The sequence below is a fragment of the Acromyrmex echinatior genome, chromosome 1 (genome assembly GCF_024713525.1).
Source record: "Acromyrmex echinatior isolate Ae372 chromosome 1, ASM2471352v2, whole genome shotgun sequence".
In the NCBI taxonomy this organism is placed as follows: Eukaryota; Metazoa; Arthropoda; class Insecta; order Hymenoptera; family Formicidae; genus Acromyrmex; species Acromyrmex echinatior.
The window spans coordinates 2,726,538-2,752,980 of record NC_141852.1 but is presented as its reverse complement, the minus strand read 5'-3'; the positions used below and the strand labels follow the sequence as shown (position 1 = coordinate 2,752,980).

At 27.6% G+C, this 26,443-nt stretch overlaps 1 protein-coding gene across 5 annotated transcripts in view; it reads left to right on the top strand.

The window, feature by feature from the left end:
- Window positions 1-26,443, top strand: part of LOC105148530 (G protein-activated inward rectifier potassium channel 3) — a 155,793-nt gene that overhangs the window by 92,862 nt on the left and 36,488 nt on the right. Inside the window, exons 1-3 of one of the 5 annotated variants that reach the window (XM_087407913.1) lie at window positions 2,408-2,682; window positions 5,060-5,271; window positions 6,755-7,008. In XM_087407913.1, coding sequence (XP_087264039.1) covers window positions 5,176-5,271; window positions 6,755-7,008 — 350 coding nt within the window. In that variant the 5' untranslated portion in view covers window positions 2,408-2,682; window positions 5,060-5,175. Of the gene's footprint in view, window positions 1-2,407; window positions 2,683-5,059; window positions 5,272-6,461; window positions 6,696-6,754; window positions 7,009-19,210; window positions 19,448-20,897; window positions 22,050-26,443 lie in introns of those variants that run through there. The other 4 variants (XR_846442.2, XM_087407921.1, XM_087407932.1 and 1 more) reach the window with 4 other exon arrangements.

Sequence of the window (26,443 nt, the reverse complement as noted above, 5' to 3'; positions counted from 1 at the left end):
GTCAAATAAAAGTAAGTCAATAAAATCGAATGTAAAAACAACGTTAGTCAAACGAAGAGACAATTACAGACAAGAATTAAAGAACATCGCAATAATATAAAATTAGACCAGTCCAAACACACACTCAGTAATCTCGAAACATATCACCAAAATCAATCATAATTTTAATTGAAAAATGTTAGTATTCTTGATTTTGAAAAGAATTATCGCAAAAGAAATATTTTTGATATTAATGATATATATTAAAGAACAAAAAAACGGTTTAATGAAAGATACTGAGTTATTAGACACCTCTTATTAATATACTTGATGATATACGTGAACATAAATTGTCACAGTTTTGAACAGACTTGTTTTTACATTCGATTTTATTGATTTACTTTTATTTGACCTACATTACATCAATCAATTTTCAAACAAGTAACAGTCAACTTCTAATTTTAATGTACTTGACCAGATCTCTGTTTGAGAATTTTAATTACAATATTTTATATAAATAAACGAGTTATGATTTGATTCTGTACTTCTCATTCACACTAATTATATTATTTTAATTCATCTTCTCGTTCTACAGAATATTATAAAGTAATAAATGAATTCTTAAATCATTTGATACAAATTTGTGACAAATTGGATTCTCGATTTCAATCGAGGAATTTGGCAAAATTATTTTATCAAGGAACACCATGTAATCTACTGTTGACCGAAGTATTTTAATCTTATCTTATTGTTATCTGTCTTAACATATTTTGACTTTTAAATTCTTTACATATTGACACTTCACCACTGATGATTTAAAAAATTTGTCATTGTATTCGTTTTCATTGTACATGTATTTATTTGTTAATTTAATATTGTATTTCTGCGTTTTAACACTGAAGAAGGCTTGTAAGCCGAAACGTTTGTTTAGAATATTATATAATATTTATATTCTTATACTATTTGTATTAATTTAAAGTTATTCTAATTATAAGCTCAAAATAAGCCACATACGACATTGTTTAATTTTTTAAGAAAATATACGAGCATTTTCACTCTAAGATATTATTTACTAAAAATCATTGAATATTGATTTTCAATAATTTTTTACTCAAATATTATCAACTCTACAGAAAAACAGTGAAAGACAAAAATTTATTTTCTTTTCGTAAAGAGAATTTTTTCAGAATTTTTTCAGAATTTTTTAACACTATATGTTCTCATGTTGATAAAAATAGTTGTCAATAAGAAAATGCAGTACTAAAAAATTTTTTTTTAATTTTGAAAAAATTCTTAGAGTTCTATGAAAAAAAATAAACAATTTTTGTCTGTTGCAGTTTTTCTGTAAAATTGATAGTATTTGAGAAAAAAATTATTAAAGACCAATATTCGGCAATTTTCAATAATTAATATCTTGTTAACTATTGTGAAAATTGCAAAAAGATACAGGATTTTTCAACTCAGTTTAGTCCGCTCTATCTGCCCACGAGCGTTGTCGGCAGAATTATTAAACACCTTGTATACACAAAGGGAAAAATATTTGTGATTAAAAAATTATGGTTAGAAGGTCCATTTTTACGATTATTTATTATTATTACAATATTTGTATAATAAAAATCTTATATGTGCATGGTTAAAATTATAAATTATAAATTTACAATTGATCCAAGAAATGGATAAATTATAGTTAAATTATAGTATTTATAGAATCATTGTTTCTTTCAGTGTACTAATGCATTAATTACATATGATTATAATCAATTATACAAGATGACTTTTTGACATATTGTTTTTGAGTAGAGTGGACTAAATTAAATCAAAAAGTCCTCTACTATTTTGTAATTTTCGCAATTACTTTTTTAGTTTTCAATAAGTAGAATATCTAATCGACTTATAAAACTACTTTAAGATATCTTCAGGAATTTTTAAAAAAGTTTTTTAAGATATTTCATAAAGAATTTCGAAAGAATTATTAAAGTTAAGAATTATTTAAATTTGTCTTATGTGTCGACTTTATTTAATAATCTTTAGAAATTAATATTTTATTAATTGCGAAAACTACAAAATAGTAGAGAACTCTAACTATTTAGTTCCGGTTTATCTGTCTACAAGTGGTGTGTCAAAAAGTTTGAGACATTTTGTAAAAAGTAAGTCATATAAAATTGATAAACCAAACTTTGGTAAAAATTTTGATAAAAAGGTTAAAAAGAATTATAAAAGTGTAGAGCATGTAGAGATTTCACACATGTTTTAAATGTTATACGTACAACTCTTTGATACTGAAGAAAATGTGAATAATATCACGGATTTGACCGTGAAGATACAGAACTTTCGCGTCAATTCTCGATCTCGTAAGCCAATAAGAGAGGGATTGAAAGGAGGAGATGGAAAAAGAGCGGGATAAGATAGAACGAGAAAGACCAAGAGAGGGGTCAGATGAAATGACAGTGAACGTCTGACGTCACTTAAAAGCCCGCTGATGCGTCTTTTCGTAAATGCGAGCTAACTCACAGTTTCGCGAAACGCTTTGTCATCAATATCATACATATTTTCTCATCGTGAAGTATTCATATAAACACAAATGTATTATCTAGCATTTTCATAATCGTGCATAAAAATAACTAAAAAACATTAAAAAAAGAAAAAGTGTTTGATAATTTAGTTTAAAAGTGAATCGTTATAAGCATGCATGAAATTTTAAAGGTATGTAAATGAGAATATAAACAGAGAGAGAGAGAGAGAGAGAGATGTTTTAAATTTAGGAGCATAGATGAAATATAATGTAAAAATTATGTTTTTGGAGTTTTAAAGATATCAGTCTGAGTGGAATACATAGATTGGATATAACACTTATTGTTAGATTTTATCTTGATTCTTATCTATAAGGATATTTGATATTTTACCTTAAAAAAATTCTTATTGTTAATAATAATTCTTCCAGTGAAATATTCCAAAAATGTAAGCACATATATTGTTTTGAATTTTTTATTAAAATAAATATTCCCCTATATTAAAGCAAATCAATGAAAAAGTCCTAAATGTATATAACAATTATAATATAATGCCTTTAAAATTCATATACTAGCTGTTTATATATTAATTGGAGTTTATTACATGAACAAAAACATGTAAACGTTTCGATACAATATCATTTTCAATACAATACCACACTACTATACAACGACAAGATCTTTCTACTTATACTATTATTTCGATTTCTATTTATACTATTATATACGATTCTTATTGTATTGTGTATGTTAATATGTATTTCATTAATAAATGACTTAAATTTAAGGTTAAAACATTTACATATATCTTTGTTCAAATAATGTAATAAATTTCAATTAACACATAAACAGCTAGTGTACGGTTCTTAAAGGCACTTTGATTCTTATATTAAAAGCTTAAGAATTTTATTTATGAGAAATTTTATATTATTATTAATTACATTTAAATAAGTTTAAAATTAAAATCACGAATAAATATTTTTACATTTTAATGTTTATATTTAAAAAATCTATAACTTCAATCATATTTTTTAGGAAATCGTTATTTTAAACAATTCGAAAGCAATTATTTTTTTTTTAATAAAAAAGATGTTTACCAGAAAATTTTGGATTAATAAAAATATATTTCAATATTTATAAATAATGCAAGAAACTTTTTGTCCTTGCGAAACAATTAAAACAATTTCTTTATAAGAAAATAACAATATGTCGATATTTGTTTAATCTTATATTTGAAATTCGAATTCAACTTGACACGCAAGTAGAAGTGCCCCAGTTTTTAACTTTTATATAGGAATATCTCGTAAAATATAAAAGATACGAAAGAATGTTTCAGATGAAATTTATATGGTCTAATGGAGCATAAATAATGGAAAAATTAATTTTTAAAAAGCGAGTTTTTAAAGTCGAAGATTTGGTTATTAAAAAAAATGGAATTATGGTTACATTATATAATTTCTCTAATTATTCTACAATAAAAATATTAAAATAGTATATATCGATCAATCAATAGTTTATGAGATGTTTTATATTTGATTCTTCTACATTTTCACATAAAACATAAAATATCTTGTAAACTACAAATATGTTTTTTTTATAATAGTGCATTAATACTTTTATGCTTTAAAGAAAGAGATGAATTAATATAATGAAAATATAGTTGCTGTTTAAAAAAGCTATTTTACAAAGACTATTATGCATATTACAAATTATATCATTTGTGAAAATTATTTATTTTTTAAAATAAGACACCCTGTATATATGGTTAATAAAGGCTTTCATATGCTCTCGTATGTTCATTGGGTTTCTGACGCAGCAGGAAACGTATGGAAAACGGAGAAGTGCGTCACGTCGTATTAGATTCATGATATTAAGTTCATTTTATACACTATAATATTTAGTATCAGAATTTTATGTACGTATATATTATAAAAAATTTTAATGTTTACAATATAGATGAAGGTATTATTAAAAATCAGGTTAAATGGTAATAAATAGTAATACGAATATTCGACATATAATGTTTTAATTAAATATTAATATGCAACAATATATTAATAATAAAATATCTTAATTTACATTAACAATATCATAATATATATCATAATATATGTATTTATATGCTTATGTTGTGTTTTATTATCTTGACTTATAGAAATAATAAATATTTCTTATAAATATATGCTAATGAGGCACACACACACACGAGCGCGCGCGCGCGCACGCACGCACATATGCACGTACGCCTATTCAAATCAAGCATTTTAATGCAAAATTATAGCGCTATCTATAATTTGATGTCGTCTAGTTGTAGAGTATGAGCAGATAATTCTGATAATTTCGTGATTGTATAGACAAATTTTAACAATATAAAGACTAAAATGTACGGGAAAGAAAAATTTTATATTTATTTTTTTATATTAGTTCATTACATTTACTAAATCTATTTAATATATTTCTAAATCTACATAGAATTTTATAAATGTAAACATGAAAGTATCATAAATATTGTATAATGATTTTACATAATTTTACGCAAAGTTTATTTGCCTCTTCCCCTTTTATACTAGATTGTCTAATATGGGCTTTATGCGTGTATGGTGATTATGACGTGCATACTACTACCGCCTGCGCGCTGTAAAGAGATAAACGCTATGGCGAGATCTCATGTGACTCGAGAGAACGAATGAACATGGGTGAATTTAAAACAGTCGTAAGCGTGCCGCGCATACGTGCGTTCGATGTCAGTTGGAAGAGAGAAAAATTACTATTATTTTTAAAGGTATGCCATTTTATTCTTTATAGGAAATATAGAAAGGAAACGAAATTATGCATTTTTACTTATTATTAAGTATAATTTTAATTTTCTTTAGTAATGCATTGTCTGTACTCTAATAATTAATTAATTACTAGATACAGACAATTATAAATACGTACGATACAAGAAAAGATAATAAAATTTCAAATGTCTAATAATAAATTAAATAAACATTAAGCTTGAGTACATATATTTTTTAATCTTTTCCTATCAACGGGTACAGTACATTTTTTTTTGCTTGAAAATACATTTCTTAATGAAATTTTATTAAAATAGGAAATCTTGTTAGAATATAGTACTATTAGAATATAATTTTAATATAATTGCAAAATGTATTTTACGAAAAAGGATATGAATAAGTAATATCAATATTAGTCATATCATACTGATCAAAAATAAATAGAGAGATAATATCTAATTAATAATTTAGAATTAATTAAAAATAAGAGGAGTTTAATTGAAAAGATGTTAACAAAGTCAATTAATTAGATATTTTATTTGTTTAAGTAAAATAAGTAAAATAATTAAAACTCAGAATTTCAAAAGAAATATAAAAGAAAAAAGAATAGCTGTTTATTTTTACATAATATACATAAAATTTGTAAAAACGTTTTAATCACTTTTTCTGATTTTCCTCAATACAAATAATATAATCAAAATGTAATATAGAAGTAGATATTTCCATTTACATAGGAAATTACAACAAGCGTTCATAACACATAATTAATCTCCGTTTCCTAAAAATGTTTTGTTTACAAAATTATGATTAACTTCATTTGAATGTGCTGTTTTAGAATTTTTGGTCAGCAAAATATCTTAAACATGTTAAAATTTACGTACAAGTAAATTTGTCGGTTTTAAAGTAGAACATGTCATTACATTGGCAATGTTAACATCATTCCAATAATTGCTAACTTGATCACTTAATTCTTTTATGATCGAAAATTCTTAATCAAATATTTGTAAATGCATTATGTTGACAAATTTATCGATTGTATATACTTATAGTTTTATAATATAAGATATTTCGTTTGCTCACTTGGAGTTATCTAACATGCTGTTCGTATGTAATAAGCTATTTATCATTAGCATAATACAAATATGTGATGTGTAAAAAATATTTAATTATCAAATGTAATTTCTTATTTATCCAGGAATGATAAGAGAGATAACTCAAAGATTAAGGGAATCAAGTGCAAAATAAGCAACATTCCCTTTCAAAGATTAAATCGATATTATTACATTTTAACTAACAAGAAAAGAAATAACAAAAAATAAAATAAAGACAAACAATTAATCCAAATTAATTAAGATTGAAAAAAAATGTTAAGAAGGATAGCGATAAGATATCTACGTAAAAATAAATTTCAATAAATCGAAAAAAGAAAGAGTGTGCTATCAAAATGAAAATGAAATAAATTCTTTCCAAACAATTTTCTTCTTAAAGAAGAAAAAGAAGATGGATGAATCGCCGAAACTTTTTCGACTTCCGGGAACTATCGAGGAAGAAGAGGAAGTGGAAGAACAGAGGAAGACAGAATGTCAAACGAAAGAATTACTGGACAATGCGGCGGAATCTCTTCTTTTAGATCGAAAAAGCGTCTCAACATTTTCCAATTTACCAAGAAATGTCACTCTCATCAGAGTTAGCACTCAGAGCAGCAGTATCACCGGCGGTATTGGTAGACAGGACTCCACCAGGTAAAAATCTATCTGATTTAGATCGTTTTTCCTTCTAATGTTTGTTTATTTTTTATTCAGATAATGCAGATACTATTTATGTTAAAAATATTGGACAAAGTCACGAGTCTTTTGCAAAATTGTTTATTTTTGATAAAGCCTTATGCTAAAACATACGTGTCATTTGTCGATTACATAATTATTGGCATCTTTGCTCAACAGGTGCTATCTCTACAATTTTAAACAGATTAGACAAAGAAACAGAGTGACGTGTTTCGATTATTAAAACGTTTAATTTACACGAATATTACAAAAAGAATCTCATTGGATACGTATGAGTACACAACCAATAGGAAATAAAAACAGTCGAAGCCGGATATTAAATATAAATATAAGTGCTTAAATAATTCGATTTACACTCGTCATCACGAAAATTGCGCGCCGAATTGATTTTTCGTTTTTATATATTTGTTTAAACGCAAACTTGACAGAATTGTAATATTAATATAATAATTTGATGCTGATAGACATCTTGAAAAGATCTTAATATTGCTGATAAATGCCCGAAAAATCAATTTGACAATCAATTTTTATAATTACATGTAGTATCAAATTATTTAAGCACTTAAGATCCAGCTTCGATCATTAAAGATTTTTATTTCCTATTGGTGTATTCACATATACTGTTCTAGAGATTTTCTTTGATATTTTTATATACATCACCTGAAAAAGACGTTTTGTTTCTACATATATATATATATATATATATATATATATATATTGGTTATATATTAAAAAATATTACTAAGGCCACGGTAGTCTAAGTTAAGTTTGATAAAATTTAATTTTTTTAAATTTAAATTTACATGATATTTTTTAATGACATATATTTTTATGATAATCTCATTTTCTACTATACATCTAACATTAATTATTAAGGAATTAGAAATAATTATACATAAAAAAGTATGTATTATATATCTTGCATCCAAGATATTGAGGATAGTCATTTTAAGAAATTTTTCTTGTTTGACATTTGTAGCTAAAATTAGAAAATACAAAACAATAAAATTGGAAACAAGACCGTTTATTAAATAACGTTACTTTAAACACATTACTATGAAGCCACTACAGTCTGAATGTTGAGATGTTGAACTAATATATATATTCATATAAATGAATTAATTTCAGAAATGATAATTGCGTGCTGATATGGTTGTCGGACTTTCAACGCAATCAATCTGAAATATTAATAGTCCCCCCAAATTTCCCAAATTAATCTTGGTTTGACTCCGAGGCAATATTTTTTGCAATAAGTTTATTATAGTTTTTAAGATAATATTATTCAACATACAAAAATTTTAGCAGGAATTTTTGGGGGATTTTCCTATACTGCCTGATAAGAACGCTAATTTTACTAAGAAATAATTAATAGTATGAAAAAATCAATTTTCAAACAAATAAACAAAAAACTTAAATTACCGTATTTAAAAAAATCTTAAAAAATTTTTAAACATGCTTTAATATACATACATAGAATATGATATCATAAAGAAAATTTTGCAATTGGCTTCATTTGTAAACGAATATTTTTTTTAAAACGAAGTTGGAATTATTTCAGCCTAATCACTATAAAACAAATTTTTGTTTATATTAATGCTTCTTTTTACATTGAATTTTTTAATGTATTATTATTTTTTAATGTATTATTGCTCAATTTTTTATTAGCAGTTATATGAGAAATATTCTTAAAAAAATCGTATTTATAAAAATTTTATATATTTTTTAATTTTTACTACAAATGTCAAAAAAAAAAGAAAAATTTTTTAAAATATCTGCTTCAACAATATCATAGCAAAGCATATATTACTTATGTTTCTTTATCTTTAATCTTATACATATAATATGTATAAGTTATAATATATATATATATATATATATATATATATATATATATACAATATATATATATATATATATATACAATATATATATATGTGTTCTAATAATGTTTTGATGATCTTTTAAAAAAACTTTTTTAAGTGGATCCCTCAATCTGCCACTCTGCGCGCGCGCGCGCGTGTGTGTATGTGTGTAAGGTGTCCAGAAAGTTTTTTATTTGTGTCTAGAAAATTATTTATTTTTTTCTTAAAAAGTTATGAGAATTTTTTTCAGAATTTTTAAATATTTCCTCATGTTGATAAAAATAAGAAAATGCAATACTAAAAAGTTGATAAAAAATTTCAAAAAAATTCTTAGAGTTCTATGAGAAGAAAATAAATGATTTTTGTCTCTTGCAGTTTTTCTATAAAGTTCATAGTATTTGAGTAAACAATTGCAAAATGATAGAAGACTTTTTGCTCAGTTTAATCCGCTCTATCTACACAAAAGCGATTAGCAAAAACTTTCGGGACACTCTGTGTATACACACACACACACACACACACACACACACACAGAGTGATTTAATATATTGTCATATATTTCGTCACCCATCATAAGCAGGTAGAATGAATCGAAGTGAGTCGAAAAGTTATGTACCATTTTGTAATTTACGCAATAGTTAACGAGATATTAATTACTAAAAATTGCCAAATATTGGTTTTGAATAATTTTTTACTCAAATACTATCAACTTTATAGAAAAACTACAAAAGACAAAAATCATTTATTTTCTCCTCATAGAACTCTAAAAATTTTTGCTGAATTTTTTATCAACTTTTTAGTACTGCTATTTTTTTATTTTTATGAAAAAATACGATATTAAAAAATTCTGAAAAAATTCTGAAAAAATTCTCAGAACTTTATGAGAAGAAAATAAATGATTTTTATCTTTTGTACCTTTTCTATAAAGTTGGTAGTATTCGAATAAAAAATTATTCAAGATCAATATTTGACAATTTTTAATAATTAATATCTTGTTAACTATTGCGAAAATTGCAAAATGGTAGAGAACTTTTCGATTCAGTTCGATTTACTCTACCTCATGATGGATAATAAATGGTTAAAATCATTCTGTATATATAACATATATATATACCAGGTGTACAAGTATGAAGTGCGGATTTGAGACAACAGATGGTGCACCAATGCAGTGTATAATATAAAGATTTGACATTTTGTGCCATCAACAAGTGTCAAACGCGCATAAGTGATAAATTGAAAAAGTGTTTGCATAGTATTGTTTTGCTGTGTTCAATATGTCGAAATTTGTGCCAAATGAAGAGCATTCGCGGACAGCATTAATTTTTTGTTTTCATTTGAAGAAAACTGCTGCTGAATCATACCGATTACTTCAAGAAGCTTATGAACATGCTCCATCGCAAGATACGTGTGAACGATGGTTTCGGCGTTTCAAAAGTGATGATTTCGATGTTGCAGACAACACGGAAAACCGTCAAAAAGGTACGAAGATGTAGAATTGCAAGCATTGTTGGACGAAGACGATTCACAAACACAAATCAACTCGCAGAGCAATTAAGCGTTAGTCAACAAGCTGTTTCCAATCGCCTACGAGAGATGGGAAAGATTCAAAAGGTCGGCAGATAGATACCACATGAGTTGAACGAGAGGCAAATGGAGAGGCGCAAAAATACATGTGAAATTTTGCTCGAACGTTACAAAAGAAAATCGTTCTTGCATCGTATCGTTACTGGGGATGAAAAGTGGATATATTTTGAGAATCCCAAGCGCAAAAAATCATGGGTAGACCCAAGCGCACCATCCACATCGACCACAAGACTGAATCGCTTTGGCAGGAAGATGATGCTCTGTGTTTGGTGGGACCAGAAGGATGTGGTCTATTATGAGCTGTTAAAGCCTGTTGAAACGTTAATACCAAACAACAATTGATCGATTTGAACCGTTCGCTACTTGAAAAACGACCAGAATATCGAAAAAGGCAACACAAGATCATTTTTCTCCATGACAATGCTCCATCACATACGGCAAAACCGATTCGCGACACGTTGGAAGCACTCAGCTGGAAAGTGCTAGCCCATGCGGCTTACTCACCAGACTTGGTTCCTTCTGGTTACCATTTGTTTGCATCGATGGTACTTGCTGAGCAGCGCTTTGGTTCGTACGAAGATGTGAAAAAATGGCTCGATGAATGGTTCGCGGCAAAAGGGGAAGATTTTTACTGGCGTGGTATCCATAAATTTTCTGAAAGATGGGAAAAATGTGTAACTAGCAATGGAGCATACTTTGAATAAACCTCTTTTTATCATTCTTCCGAATTTAACGTGTTTTTTTGGGAAAAAAAATCCGCATTTCATACTTGTACACCCTATATACGTACAGATGATTTTAACATATCTTTATATATACTCGTATATATAAAACAGAGAGAATTACCTCAAAAATACGAGGGTCGTTTGAAAAGTTTTGAGCTTCAATATAAAGATGGCATTACTCGTCAAAACCATTCTGGTGCTACAATTGTATATGTTTTGCAAGATATCTGTAAAAACTCCATTTCTCAGAGAAATACCTTAATTAACTATCCACCGTATTCACAGATCTGATTTTCACTTTTTCCTGTTTCCTAGTTAGGCTCGGAGGATATAGATTTTCATCAATTGAAAACACTGACATTAACTGGCACAAATGACTCTCAAACGACAACTGAGCGTTCAAAATGGCTACAATTTTCACAGGTATCTTGCAAAACATGTACGATTGTAGAACTAGAATGGTTTTGATGAGTATGCCATCTTCATGTTGAGGCTCAAAACTTTTCAAATGATCTTCGTATTATATGAACAGAATTTTGCTAATATTACGTTATATATCCAGTGAAACATAGTAACGTACAATATATTATAACATACAATGATAATATTTAATGTCTCGCATTATGAATTTAATAAGTGACGATTGATAAGGATTATAGCAGATAAATGGTAAACATATATGGTAATCTTGTTAGCGCATGCACATATACGCAATACGTATGAAACATCAATTGCACGTTAATTAGGCTCGATGATGACAGACCTCATTCTCGTATTTACTACGGAACGTACTATATTTACTTTGATCATTTGCAAGCAAGATTCTTACAAGACAAGAAAGAATTTTGTTGTCACAAAAACGTTTCTGCTTCTACATATTCGATATAAAAATGACCAAATTTTGTTATCATTAGGTATTAATTATTTGATAATATAATGTAATAAAATTTATTTTCATTTTTTATTAAAATACAGAATTTTGTTAAATATATTTGCTAGTAAAAGCTTTATTTATTTATCACATTGAATTGACTAAATTAAATTATTATTAAACAAAAAAATATATATTATAGAAGCTATATAATTTGCTGTTGCAACGAAATTATTAGATGTTATTATTTTAATGACAAATTAATTTGTTATAGCAAAAATATTTTTGATAAATAATATTATTAACAAATCTTATTTTATCTATATAATAAATAAAATTTATTATAATAACATAGAAAAATGTTCAAATGTGCACGATATCTTTTGTGTGAATACAACATTGAAAAATGTGTTAATACTATAAGTGTTTATACAAAATTACATAAGAGAAAAAGCAATGCGTAATAATTAATCATGTTGTTATAATTTCCACGTAGTAATCAATACGTTAAGAGAAAAGAAAATTTATTAGCAGCATATTTTATGCATGGGTCAAATATAATAACAATACTATTTTTTGTATGAATATAAATCAATCATGTAGATAGAGAAAGACGTATTTACACTGAGTGTCAGGTGGAGATGTTTACTCACGCTTTAAGTACATGTGGTCTTCCAACAGTTGTTACAATTGTTACTGTAGTAGTTTTAATGTTCGAATAAATAGTATCGAGTACCGTTGCGCAAGTTCTGGTTCATGCGTTGATCAAGTTTCTTGAGAGTGAAAATGTTAAAGCCATTGAAATTTGGTGTAAACTGCGTGCACAATTCAGAGAAGAGATGCTATCGAAAGTGTAAGAGCATACCAGTATTTGGTACTATTTGTTTGAATATCGTAATAACGACTACTGAAACAACTACCGTAGGCCACAACTATGTAGGGCGTGAATAGATTTCTCTACCCTCACTGTAAATACATCTATCAATGTTGATTTGTATTTACAAAAAAAAACATAATTTATATTTGACCTCTACGTACAAAGTATATTGTTAGAAAATTTTTTTCTTTCTGTGTATTGATTGCTACATGGCTATATAAAGATACAAATAATTATTATGTATTGATTTTTCTCTTATATAATACTTATATAATATACTATAATTATATATGGTCATATATAAAAAAATTGACATTTTATAGATAATTATATATGATTATTAGATTGCTTAGGAAAAAAAAAATTTTTTTTAATCGGCTACTTAGCTCAAAAGCTTCCATTTCATATTACAAGAATACTCCCAAAATTTATATTTAAAAAATATTAAAATTTAGAAGTCGCTAGTGAACGATTTTTAAATCAAAAGTTTCGATTTTCCTTAATACATGTTTAATTTAATACAAAAATGGCTTAATCCAAATTTCAAATGTGTTAATGTATGTTTTTTTAATCGCTGAACATTATGCAATAGTTCATTTAATCCTACGATATACGTCTTAAGAAATATAGCCCGAAATGTTAATGTTAAAAAATGACCAAATTTCGAGTTCAAGGTCAATTTTAGCAAGGTCTCAAGCGTTCAAATTGTGTTATTTTTTCACATTAATCGGACTGTATTTCTTAAGGCGTATATCGTAGGGTTAAATGAACTATTACATCATGTTCAACGAGTAAAAGAACATACAGTACCACACTTGAAATCCGGATTAAGCCATTTTTGCATCAAATTAAACATGTATTTAAAGAAAATCGAAACTTTGATTTAACAGTCGTTCATTAGAGACTTCTAAATCTTAATATTTTTCGATAAAACTTTAGAGCATGAAATGGAAGCTAAGTGGCCTTTAAAAAAAAATTTTTTTTTTCCTTGGCGCAGTCTAATAATTATATATAAAATATGTCTATATACATAACATTTTTTCCCATGACAGTTATAGATTTTGATAATAATTGATAATTTCGCAACAATCAAAGCACGAAAAATATTATTGTGATTTTAACTATATCTTAACTATATCTATATAGAATCTCCTTTCTTGTGCATGTGTTTGTACGTATATTAAATGAATATTAATATATTATTGTTAATTAATATTATTTTTTATAATTATATCTTATGTGTCATAAAAAAATATTTTTTATTAAGGGACGCATTTTTTCTTTGCCTCAGATGCCGAAAATGTCTAGTCCCGGCTTTGGCTTTGATCCTGTCATATTAATTAAGGACACTCTCATGAGTTACGTCCAGAAAGTTTTAGCCATCGCTCATTATTCATTAAAAAGTTATTAACAAATAAAGTTAATTATTCCTTTTAATTTTTAAAACAATACCCAGCAAACGAGAATGGATTAAAATGAATTAAAATGGATTTAGATTTTCAGAAATATTGATTCACGAATGTTAAAATGAATGCTTTTCAATCCTGAATGCATTTTTATTCATTTATAGAAATTGCATGGAACATATCTCTATGCCTTTCAATCTAAAAATAATATTAGCTTTTTCTGTGCAAAACACACACATTGTGAATACTGTTCAATTCAAAATTTTGAATAAGAAATGTAGTTTTTCAATCTAATTGAATCCAATTAAATCCAAAAAAAGTATTCGCTATTTAAAATATTTGGATAGAAAAAAATTTCAATCCATTTTAATCCATTTGCTAGGTAATATGATGTATTAAGTTCGGAAAGTTTGTTTCAATTTTGAGTGGATATCAATTGCACATGAGCCATTTGCGCATAAATCACAGCGCTAGAAAAAAGAATAAAAAACTCCCTATGCAGAAGTTGCTGTGATTGGCAGTGGGAAATTGCTACAGTGTGTAAGTGAATCATTCCCTAAATCTTATATTAAATTTGGGACGTAATATTTTAGCCAAAATATAACTTTAATGAATTGTTGGACTTTCAACGCAATCAATCTGAAATATTAATAATCCCTCCAAATTTCCCAAATTAATCTTAAAAAATTGTAATAAACTTATAATTCGAAAAGTCGAAACGTTAGAATTGTAATCAACGATTTTCGACCTTTAATGTGATCATCTTCAATGGTACAATATTAATAAAGAAATTGAAACATGGGCTAATTAAATTGAACATTACATTAAAAGTAGCCAAGTGCATAGTAATTCCTCTTTGTAGATAAACATAATTCAAAATAAAATGCATTTACAAAATTATAAGTTTCAATTATGTATACAGATCTTCCATTTCAAGAATATATGCTTCCGAAACCAATTGTTTGAAGCAATACAGCATCACAAAAATGAATCTTCTGATTCTCCATCTTTCCACCTAATTTCTACGGAAATGATTACATTTAAAAAGGCCTGCGAAGTTTTCTTGGCGAGCTCACCAAGAAAATTTGAAAACAAACACAAAATAGTTCGGAATGCCCTCACTCTCACTGATTAAATAGTAACGCGAGAAAATTTAATACGATCGATTTTTTCCAACATTTTCGCGTGAAAAGTTATAAACCTTAAAAGTTATATGGAACTTCACGTTATAAAGTATATATGTGGACACATTGAGTTGTACTTCGTAATCTTTCTACGAGGGGACTTCATTATCAAAAAAACAAGGCACATAAGTTTGGATTGTATTCCACTTTGAGTGGAAAATTGTAAACCCACACAAAGCAAAGTTCAATTTGGGTTTACAGTTTTCAACGCAAAGCGTTTGCTTCATAGGACTTTGAAGTCCTTCATAGGAGAGGGGGGGGGGGAGAGGCGGAGGGGAAGTGAAACTCTCTATATCTATGTATACACTTTACGATGCAAAGCGAGGATTCACTTTCACCACATGATGCTGTATTGTTTCCACATAGGTTCATAGCTTTCTACACAAAGCAAAATTTTAATCTAAATCACATTGACTTACATTAGGTAAGCTTTTTAATTAATTGAATAAGATAAACTTCCGAAAACGTCCAATTGTCATGAATTTTGGCAAAAATGGTTTTCGCTTGTTTCCAAGCGAAAACAAGCGACTAGAGCGAGGAGAGCTTTCTACCTCTCTTCCTCTCGTTGTTTTATTTGCTCTTGACGTGTCGAAGGTTGCCGAAGGCGAAAAGGATAGCCTCTATTGCTGCTTCGCTTGCTCAGCGCCGAAGCTGGCCGAGCGCGACGTCACTTGGTGGCGCAAAAGTAGAGCTGATTCTCTAAGATGTCCGAGACCAAATGTGCATCACTGATTCCCGCTGATCGATATCTCGAGTCATGAGCGTCACTGCGCGCTCGTGAGAGATGCCGGTTCATCTTCGGTATTGTTCGGTGGATATCTGTCATTGCTGTTATCACCCTGAAATTATGTTTGCTTTAGTTTAAAAAAATTGCGGGCGCACGGCGCTACATGATCGTTGCACAAGGCCTCTGGCCGCTGCATGCATTTCGGGGTACATCGTTACAAAAGCATTCATTTGACATCACTTAAGAGTACTTCTGCCAAAATTCATAACAATCGAGCGTTGGATATTTCGAAAGTTCATCTATCGAATGATCAATTGCAGGTACAGCCTTTACGGAGGAAATAAGTTCTAAAAACTTGCTTATTTTATATTTTGTACGTATTTTAATCATGATAACACACGCGTACATAGTTGCGTATAAAGCATATGCAAATATATATATCATAATGCAATATTTAGACTAAATTAAATTCAACCCTTTTTGTTAATAACTTTTTAATAAACAAGCTTAAAATTTTTTGGAGGTTACTCAGAGAAGTATCTTTGACAATATATGTCAAGATAAAGATCATTGGAGGTGCTTTCCCTAAAGTGAATAATTATCTTAATTAATCTTTTTTGTATATGAGATTTTGATATAAACATGTGTACAGTATCAGAAAATTAAATTCATGAAATTTGCTGAAAACAAAATTTCGAAATTATTGAAGAAATTATAATTAATTTTGCGATGATTTGAAGAGAAGAGAGATCATCAATCATGCAATCTTTGTTGAACCGAGTCTTCGTTAATTTAATTGGTAGAATGGTTCGTTATCGCCACGTGATAATGGTTAGTTGGTCTGATCCGGTCGTGAATGATACCAAAGAATTGAAACGATAGATGTTTTTCTGCGTATTTAACTCGTACAGATTAAAATTATTGATCATGGATCATAAACGATTAAATATTTCGACGAAAAGATCTACTTGTGTGAGGTCCAAACGGAATAAACGGTAAGTGCAATCGTTTCATATTTATTTGCCGTTTTAATGCTGAATTATGAAATTTGTGATTTATGTGACAATTAGGGCTGCTATTTAATAAATATATTAACTTTGATGTATTTAAAATAAAAAGACACAAGCGTCACTAAGTAAAAATACACAAAACATCTAAAGATTATCTAAAATATTATTTTTATTCAAATTTTATAAAACGTCTGTAACAAAAAAGTATGTAAATTTTTAAATATTCTAATATAAATTTATGTATTTCCTTTTTTATTCTTTGCCATTTTGAAGCTACGTGTTATATTAACTTTGCACGAACATTTTTCGCTTTAAGAAACTCTTTAAAATAATATTCAAAGATTATAATATAATATTGAATTATAATAATTCAAAAAGAAGAATGCTATTTAATATTTTTAAGATAATTTTATTGTTTTAACCCTGAAAAAAGCTAGGATTTTTGTAGTCCTAAAGAATATTAAATTTTTTGTAAAAATATATGAAAAACAACTTTAAACTTAGAAATAATAAGAAATATTTCTCATTTTAAATACACTGTATACACTGTACATTCTATATACATATTGTGCAATATTTTGAAATTTTTTTCATGTTTTGTGACAACTTGTTATCAGTGATTCTAATAGCTTTTTCTCGTCAATTACGAATCTGTAATTAAAAATGCTCCAGCATGTCAGATTTTTGAAAAAAACCGAGTTAAAGTGTAAAAAAAAGAAAACGCATTTTTGATTACTTTTTAAGTTATTAAAAAAAAAAGGGATATAGAAATTTTCGGGAATTAGCTTGACAGATCATAAGACTCTTTCGACTTCAAAAGGAATGCCTTATTTTTCATGATTTTTTCTGAAAAGATATATAAGACTACAAAGTTTAAATTTTTTATAAATAAAGTACATATTTTTGACTGCTAATCATAATTTTTTATTTTATGTTTCTCTGCAAAGGTATCTTCCTTCTTTCTATGTACCTTCTTTTTTCATACCTTGTATGACATTTTACGGTTTAGATATTTACCAGAAATATCTCTGACTTGCTTCATCTGAAACAAAAAATTCAAAAAGAGTTTTAAAGTATATTAAAAATTGTAGTCCCTATGGAATAATTTTTTTAATTTCTTTATTTTTTGTTTTCTTTTTCAGAAAAAAAGTTGAAATTTTTGCAAAAATCGATTCTTCAAGTTCGAAAGTCCGCTATTTTATTAAAAATAAAAAATTTAAAAGTCGCATCCAGAGGATAGGAACTATAATTTTTTATATATTTCAAGACTCTTTTTGAATTTCTTATTTCAGATGAACCAGGTTGAAGATATTTTTGAAATACTGCATACCGTGCACAGCTTAGAAAGAAAGAAGGAAGGAGGGAAATTTTCAATGAAATATAAAATAGAAAATTGTGATTAGTAGTAAAAAATATATACTTTCATTTACAAAAAGATTTGATTCTTGTAGCTTATATATCTTTTCCAGAAAAAAAACATAAAAAAGCCATACTTTTTGAAGTCGAAAGAGTTCTATGCCTTCTTAAACGGAAGCTGGAATCTTAAGTTACAATCATAAAATAAAAATAAATAAGTTACATAATAGCATTTTTTGTTGGACAAATTTTTTTAGATGCGCGCACTAACTACTACTAGCTTGTGCTTTTGCCGTTCGCTGTCTTTCTATGTAGATTTAATTCTTTGAAATATTAATTATTATTATTTTTTAAAGAATATCAATATAAATTTATAAAATATATAGCATGAAATTTTGTTTTATTTTTTTTATCTGTGCAAATAAAAATATTTTCTATACTCATCTTTCGAAGTTTAAAATAAGTGTATACAGATTTAAAATTTTTAAACAAGTGTATACAGATATATAATGTGAATTTATAATAATTGATATTTATCTGGCCGACGAGTAGAAAATAACATTTTGGCTAAACAAGTTTTGCATACATCAACACAATTTCAGCAGCCAATCATATCCTGATAACGAGATGCCAAGGCACCGATAAGAAGTACGCGACGTCAGTCAATCAGTCAAACGAGAATCGCGCAGTCGTTTTTATCTTTCTTCGTCATCAGTCTCGATCGTTTGTTTCGCTTCTATAATTTCCGGATGATCGTTAATAACTGCGATAATCTTTCAAGTTTTAATTACATAAGTAATAATAAATACAAAATTAACATCAAATTAAGAATCTCATGTGCTAGTTTTATCATCAAATTTTTTATATATGACCTATATTTAAAATAATTTTTTTAACTTACATTTTCTGAAAAGAAAAAATAGGTGTAATTAAAAATATAATTTAAGAAATTTTCATTAAAACTGACTATTAGTTACTACGTACATTAATATTTGAGCTATCATTAACTTTCAGTCACTTTGTATATTGATATTTTAGCCCACCTTGTATACATCTTACGTGACGGTGATACGACTATCTACATCATATGACTATTACAGATCATGTGACTAATTTTACAGGAAGAACAAAAGAAAAGTGCAAACAAAAAATGCAGCTAAAAATATATAGATTTGTCATATTAATTGATCATTTGTTATTAATATGATATTTTCTAAGTGTCAAATTTATATCAATATATATATATATATATATATATATATATATATATAATATATATATGTATATAAATGGGAATGGTATCCCATAAGTTTTGGCCAATCGCTTTTATGTAGATAGAGCGGATTAAACTGAGTCGAAAAGTCTTCTACCGTCGTAATTTTCGCAACAGTTAATAAGATAATTATTAAAAATTGGTCTTGAATATTTTTTTACTCAAATACTATCAACTTTACAGAAAAATTGCAAGAGATAAAAATCATTTATTTTCTTCTTGTACAATTCTAAGAATTTTTTCAGAATTTTTTCAGAATTTTTTATCAACTTTTTAGTAATATTGCATTTTCTTATTTGTACCATGAGAAAATGCGATATTAAAAAATTTAGAAAAAATTCTGAAAAAAATTCTCAGAACTTTATGAGAAGAAAATAAATAATTTTTATCTCTCGCTGTTTTTCTAAAGTTTATAGTATTTGAATAAAAAAATTATTGAAAATCAATATTTAGCGATTTTTAATAACTAATATCTTATTAACTATCATGAAAATTGCAAAATAGTAGAGGACTTTCGACTCAATTTAGTCCGTTTTATCTATACAAAAGCGATTGACCAAAACTTACGGGACACCCTGTATATACCATGTGAAGTATTGATACAATTATATAATATGTACTATGAAGTATATTTTTATAATCATATCCTATTTTCAATTAGAAAACATTATATCAGTTTCCCACTATTCTTTATGACATTTTCTTTTCATAAATCTATTTCCTGCTTCAAAAATTGCAAATAATTAAAATATATATTTGTAGAGAAATAATACTTTCATACATGACATAAATTTTCAAAAAAATAAATTATCAGAAAATGTTTTCTCCAAATGCTTATTTCGAATAATAAAGTAAATGATTATTTTAGATATATAGATATATATATATATATATATATATATGTATATATATCATATGATATTATATTATTACGTGTTACTGATGATATTATATTATGACATTGTTGCATAGTTATAGATTTGTCACAGGCAGAAACGGTCACCTATCTGTTCATCGTGCGCGAATGACGTAACCAACGCGAGTGATCACCTTTTCTGCACGAGAATAGAAAGAACAAATAACGTTTTAGCGATAAATGGTGCTCGATGATTAGTACATGCTATATACATATATAAGATCATAGATGATCAACCATCCGCAGTTTATCTTACAGCAGTAAATATTCTACTACCATATTCGTCTTTGTCGAGCAAAGCGTGCGTCATTTAATTGATTGAATTATCTCAGAAATTTCATTATCAATAAGTATATTGTAAATTAGAATACTATTTAAAATTACAAACTTTATAGATGGAAGCATTATGATTAAATACGAAAAGTGAAAATAACAAATAAATGTCTAGAAAGCTTATATTTCCAAAAAAAACAAATTCAATAAAAGAATGGTGAAGATTTCATTTTTTGTAGTGTATCCATAGATTAAAAAAAATAATTAAAAAGAGAAATTTTTAAGATTTTTTAAAATCCGTACAATGTCATGAAAATCCACAAATGTTCATGAAATAGAAATTTGAAAAACAAAAGCGCAAGAACTGTATTGAAGCTATATTCATCAACAATTCCATGTTACGTTAAAAAACTAATATAAAAAAATCTTCAATTGAGTTGAAAATTTGTAACAATAATTGACAGCGAAAAATGGATCTCTATAAACTATTGAATATCTTTGTACAAAGAAGTTCCATGAAAGGAAATATGTAAACCAAATTTTAGAGCATTAAAAGATTATAAATTAAGATTGATTAAAAAAGTAACAATCAGAAGTGAAGAATAGAATTTTTTAAAGAACAATTAATTTTGGATCTTTATAAGATAAATTTAATACAATAATGTACAAATAGTAGTACTGCTGAAGTTTTTATTCTAAATACTTTAAACAAGTTACATTTGTAGTTGTGTCGCTATTGAAGCGTTTATTCAATATCGAGATTAGTATTGTACATTATAGTGAGTTATAAACGGGATGAATGATAATGTGTTGAAAATGGGCGGCAAATCTCCATCACTAGATTGTGAGGAAGAACAAAAGCTGATATCACCAACAACGCCGATGACGCCGATTATGCAAATGACAAAGAACCCGTATTCTTCCTTAAAATATAGGTAAAGCAAAAATATTTAGATTTTTCCCTTATTTTATCTATTAAAAAGTATAAAAATTCCTTTATAATTTCATATTGTTAAAATGAAACAAAATCAAAACATCTGTTAAAAACATCATGAGAAATATTGAGTTCATGCAATCTAAATTATTTGCAACTTTCGCCATGAAAATATTACGTATAGAATGACAACACGTTTTAACAATACTTTTTAAATATTTCTGTATACAAGATTTTTGGTATTTACGCAGTTTAAAAACAAGAAACTGTATAAAATTACAAGTTGAAAAACTGTTGATACAAAAAATATTTCTTACGAATAATTACAATAATAATATAATATACTTCTCTTTTAATTTCTTTCTTTATTTTCTCTCTCGAATGTGATATTTCAATCTGTCTATGAGCGTTAAAACACTCAGATAAAAATATAAAATCCAGCAAAAAATTGGTATATTAAAATTAGAACATTTTTTAACAATTTAAACTATTTTATATTGGAAATATTTATAATATAACAGCAATTGATTAGTAATAAAGACAATTATTAAGACAATTTTTATATTGATTAGTAATAAAGATAATTATTATGATAATTATTTCCTTATAAGATTATATTTATGTATATATATATATATATATAATCAATAGAAGAAAATAATAAGATCTAATGTCTATGCGAATTAAGCAAAAGATACAAATTATTCATTAATAAATAAATCTTTATAAATATTGTATCTAATTAATTTTTCAAAATAACCAAAAACTTGAAGATTTTGCTTATAAAATTCTTTTTAAGATAAAATGTTGTAGTAATATAAAAAACAAGAAATTTTTTTTATACACATTGCAAAGCTGTATTTCAAGATTCACTGCCAGTGCTGAAAATGTATAGTATATGTAATGTAAATTGTAGATTTTCAGCGCTGGCAGTAAATTTTACACACAATCTAAATATACGAATATATATTCTATAAATAAGAAACCTTCTTCACACTAAGAAATTACTATGATTATAATCACTAATATGTGGTGCATGAAAAAGTGCACAATGATTGCATTTTTAATAGCAACATAATGATAAAAGTATAAGTAATAACATTGGTGTTTTTTATAATAGACTAAAATAAATTTTATTTCATAATTATTCACATAAAAAAATTATCAAAGAAGAGAAATTGTACACATGCAATTAATTTATTAATGAATATAATAAAATAAAAAAAGAACGCCTATCATTTATAAAAGCTTTTATAAAAAGTGTAAACACAAATTAATTATATAATGTGCTATGAATATAATACGTGCATATAATTATATAATTAATATTTATTAAATTGTAAATCCTTCCTCTCAAATACAAAAATAAATAAAAAGAATTTTTCTTATTTACAAAAAAATCTTAAAAAAAATCGAATTAAAAATATTCAAGCTAGTCTGAAATGAGAATAATATCTATGCAATAAAAAATTCACAGTGCGTAATTATATAATTATAATTATATTCATAATATGGACTTTTTATTATTCTTTTTATATCCATAAAATATTAATCCTTAATATACGGTTTGTCCACTTGTATTTATTTGAACTTTTTCATTTAAATTTTTCTGAAATTCTTTATAAGCAAAAGAGAGTCAGTAGATAATACACACGATTATATAATAAATCCTATACCTACCCGAGAAAAAAATATTTCATATAGTTATATAACATTATATAAAATTATATATAATTTTATATATTTGTATATAAATGGACATATTTTATATATAATTCTGTACTGAGAGAAAAATGTTTGATATTTGTAACTATAATTACATATTACTATAATTATGATTATTACTGCTATAATAATAATAACTGCTATAATAATAGTAACTATGTATACAGGGTGCGTCATCAAAATCCGGACAAATTTCAATTTAAATTTTCTGCTATATTGTGCCTCCGTCAGAGGTTGTTGTTGGCGTCTGAGAAAGCCTGATGCTTCTAATAAACAGTCATATTCTTGGCCGCGATGTTGAAATCAAGTGCGGAATATAATCGAAGAGCCACGATCATGGAAGGCGTTAGGCGCTCAGAAACGGAAATAATTCGATTCTTTGAATACCCGAGACCGTTTATGACGTTGTGGCAAAATATACGACTTTAGAACAGTTCGACGAAGGTTCTAGTATGCCAGCGAGAAAGAGTCACTCGAAAGAACGCATCGCGAGGATCCCCGCAGTCGTTGAAAGGGCTCAAACGCTGATTTTGGATGACCCAGGGCAATTGCGAAAATTAGCATTGATTATTGGTGTATGCGAGCCAACAATGCGAATTGCCGAGGAGGATCTTCGATAACAAATCGTATATTAAAGATGCCCTCTGAGGCTGCCAGGACAAGCTGAGTTGCTCGCCTCGACTCCCAACAGCCCAGATTTAAATCCCTTGGACTACTATGTATGGAGCGTAGTTGAAAGGGTCACAAACAAGTCTCGACATCCCAATGTGATATCATTAAGGATTGCTATTGAAGCAGCATTCGTCGGCATGGGCAGCGTTACAGCGTGCGAACGCTTCAGATCGAGAATAGAGGCCGTTATTCAAGCTAATGGGGGATATATTGAATAATTGTGCTCTACAGGAATCCCCTAAATACCATGTAAAAGAATTTTTTGTGATATTTAATTTTTCATTAAAAACATTTTGTTTAAAGAAATTGTTTGATTTGTCCGGATTTTGATGATACATCCTATAACTAATAGTTCTAGCAACAAATGTATTATATATAGTTGGCAACCTGAAATGACTATAATTACAGTTATTATAACCATAAAATAATTGAAATTACCATAAAAATGATTCAAGTGACTATAATTTTATAGTTATATTTTGGGATAATCATATTTTTTGTAATTATAACTATAAAATTATAAAATTAACCCCAAATTGTAGTCATTTTAGGTTGCCAACTATATACATTTGTTGCTAAAATTATATACATAGTACTGTTATTATTATTATAACAACAATATTATAGCAACAAATGAAGTTTAAAGATTTTATGGGAAATCTGGACTATTTATAATTTAGTAAAGTGGATGCGTTTTTTCATGAGGATGAGACTGGTTTTATGAAGAATGTTTTTGGATTTGTGAGTTTTTAGATGGTCCTTGAGTTATAGGAACTTTGGGATGTTATTATTGGGAGTACAAATTAGTTCGGTCTGTTTTCCAAAAGATGGCTCCGGCTGTTGTGAATGGTTCATAGTGACAGCTGATAGTGTTTTCAGAGAGGTTAGACATTTGCTAATAATATTCAGTTTATATCGCTTTGAGTTTCATACAAAAACCTTGATTTTTATTATGTTTGAAATGTTGAATTTTGTGTTAACCAAGCAACATTTGCTGGAGGTTCTAATTTTCTGCTTTAATTGGAAGAAAAGTGCAGCTGAAGCCCATCGAATGGGCAATGCTTGTCGAAGTTTATGGTGACACTGCTCCAACTGATAAATCATGTAGGGAATGATTTCGATGTTTCAAGGATGGAGATTTCAGCGTTGAAGACAAGCCTCTGGACAGCCAAAAAAATTCGAAGACAAAGAATTAGAGGCATTACTCGAAGAAGATCAGAGTCAAACGCAAGAGGAGCTTGAAGAATCATTGGGAGTAATTCAACAAGCCGTTTCTGTACGATTGAGAGCCATGGGAATAATTCAAAAACAAGGAAATTGGATGCCTTATGAATTGAAACCGAGAGACGTTGAAAGGCGATTTTTCACTTGCGAACAGCTGATTCAAAGATAACAAAGAAAAAGTTTTTTGCATCGGATTGTGACTGGAGATGAGAAGTAAATATTCTACCCCAAGAAGAAAAAATACTACGCTAGCCCGGTCAATCGTTGCCATCGACCTCAATATCAACCAAAGCCGAACATTCATGGTTCGAAGATCATGCTCTGTATCTAGTAGAACCAAAAGGGTATTGTTTACTATGAGCTACTGAAACCTGACGATTCCATTATGGGCGATCGGTATCGGCTACAATTGATTCGTTTGAGCCGTGCATTGCGAGAAAAACGGCCGGAATATGAGCAAAGACATGATAAAGTTACTTTTCTTCATGACAACGCTCGTCCTCATGTCGCAAAAGTCGTAAAAAAATATTTGGAAACGTTCAAATGGGATGTTTTACCGTACCCGCCGTATTCTCCGGACATTCCTCCTTCTGATTACTGGTTGTTCCGAAAGATGCAGCACGATTTGGCAAGTTCACTTCTTCAAAATTGGATCGCCTCCAAAGACGAGTTATTTTTTCGAGATGGAATTCGAAAATTGCCTGAGAGGGAAAAAGTAGTAGCCAGCGATGGACAATACTTTAATTAATTTGTTCATTCATTTTGTTTTGAAAT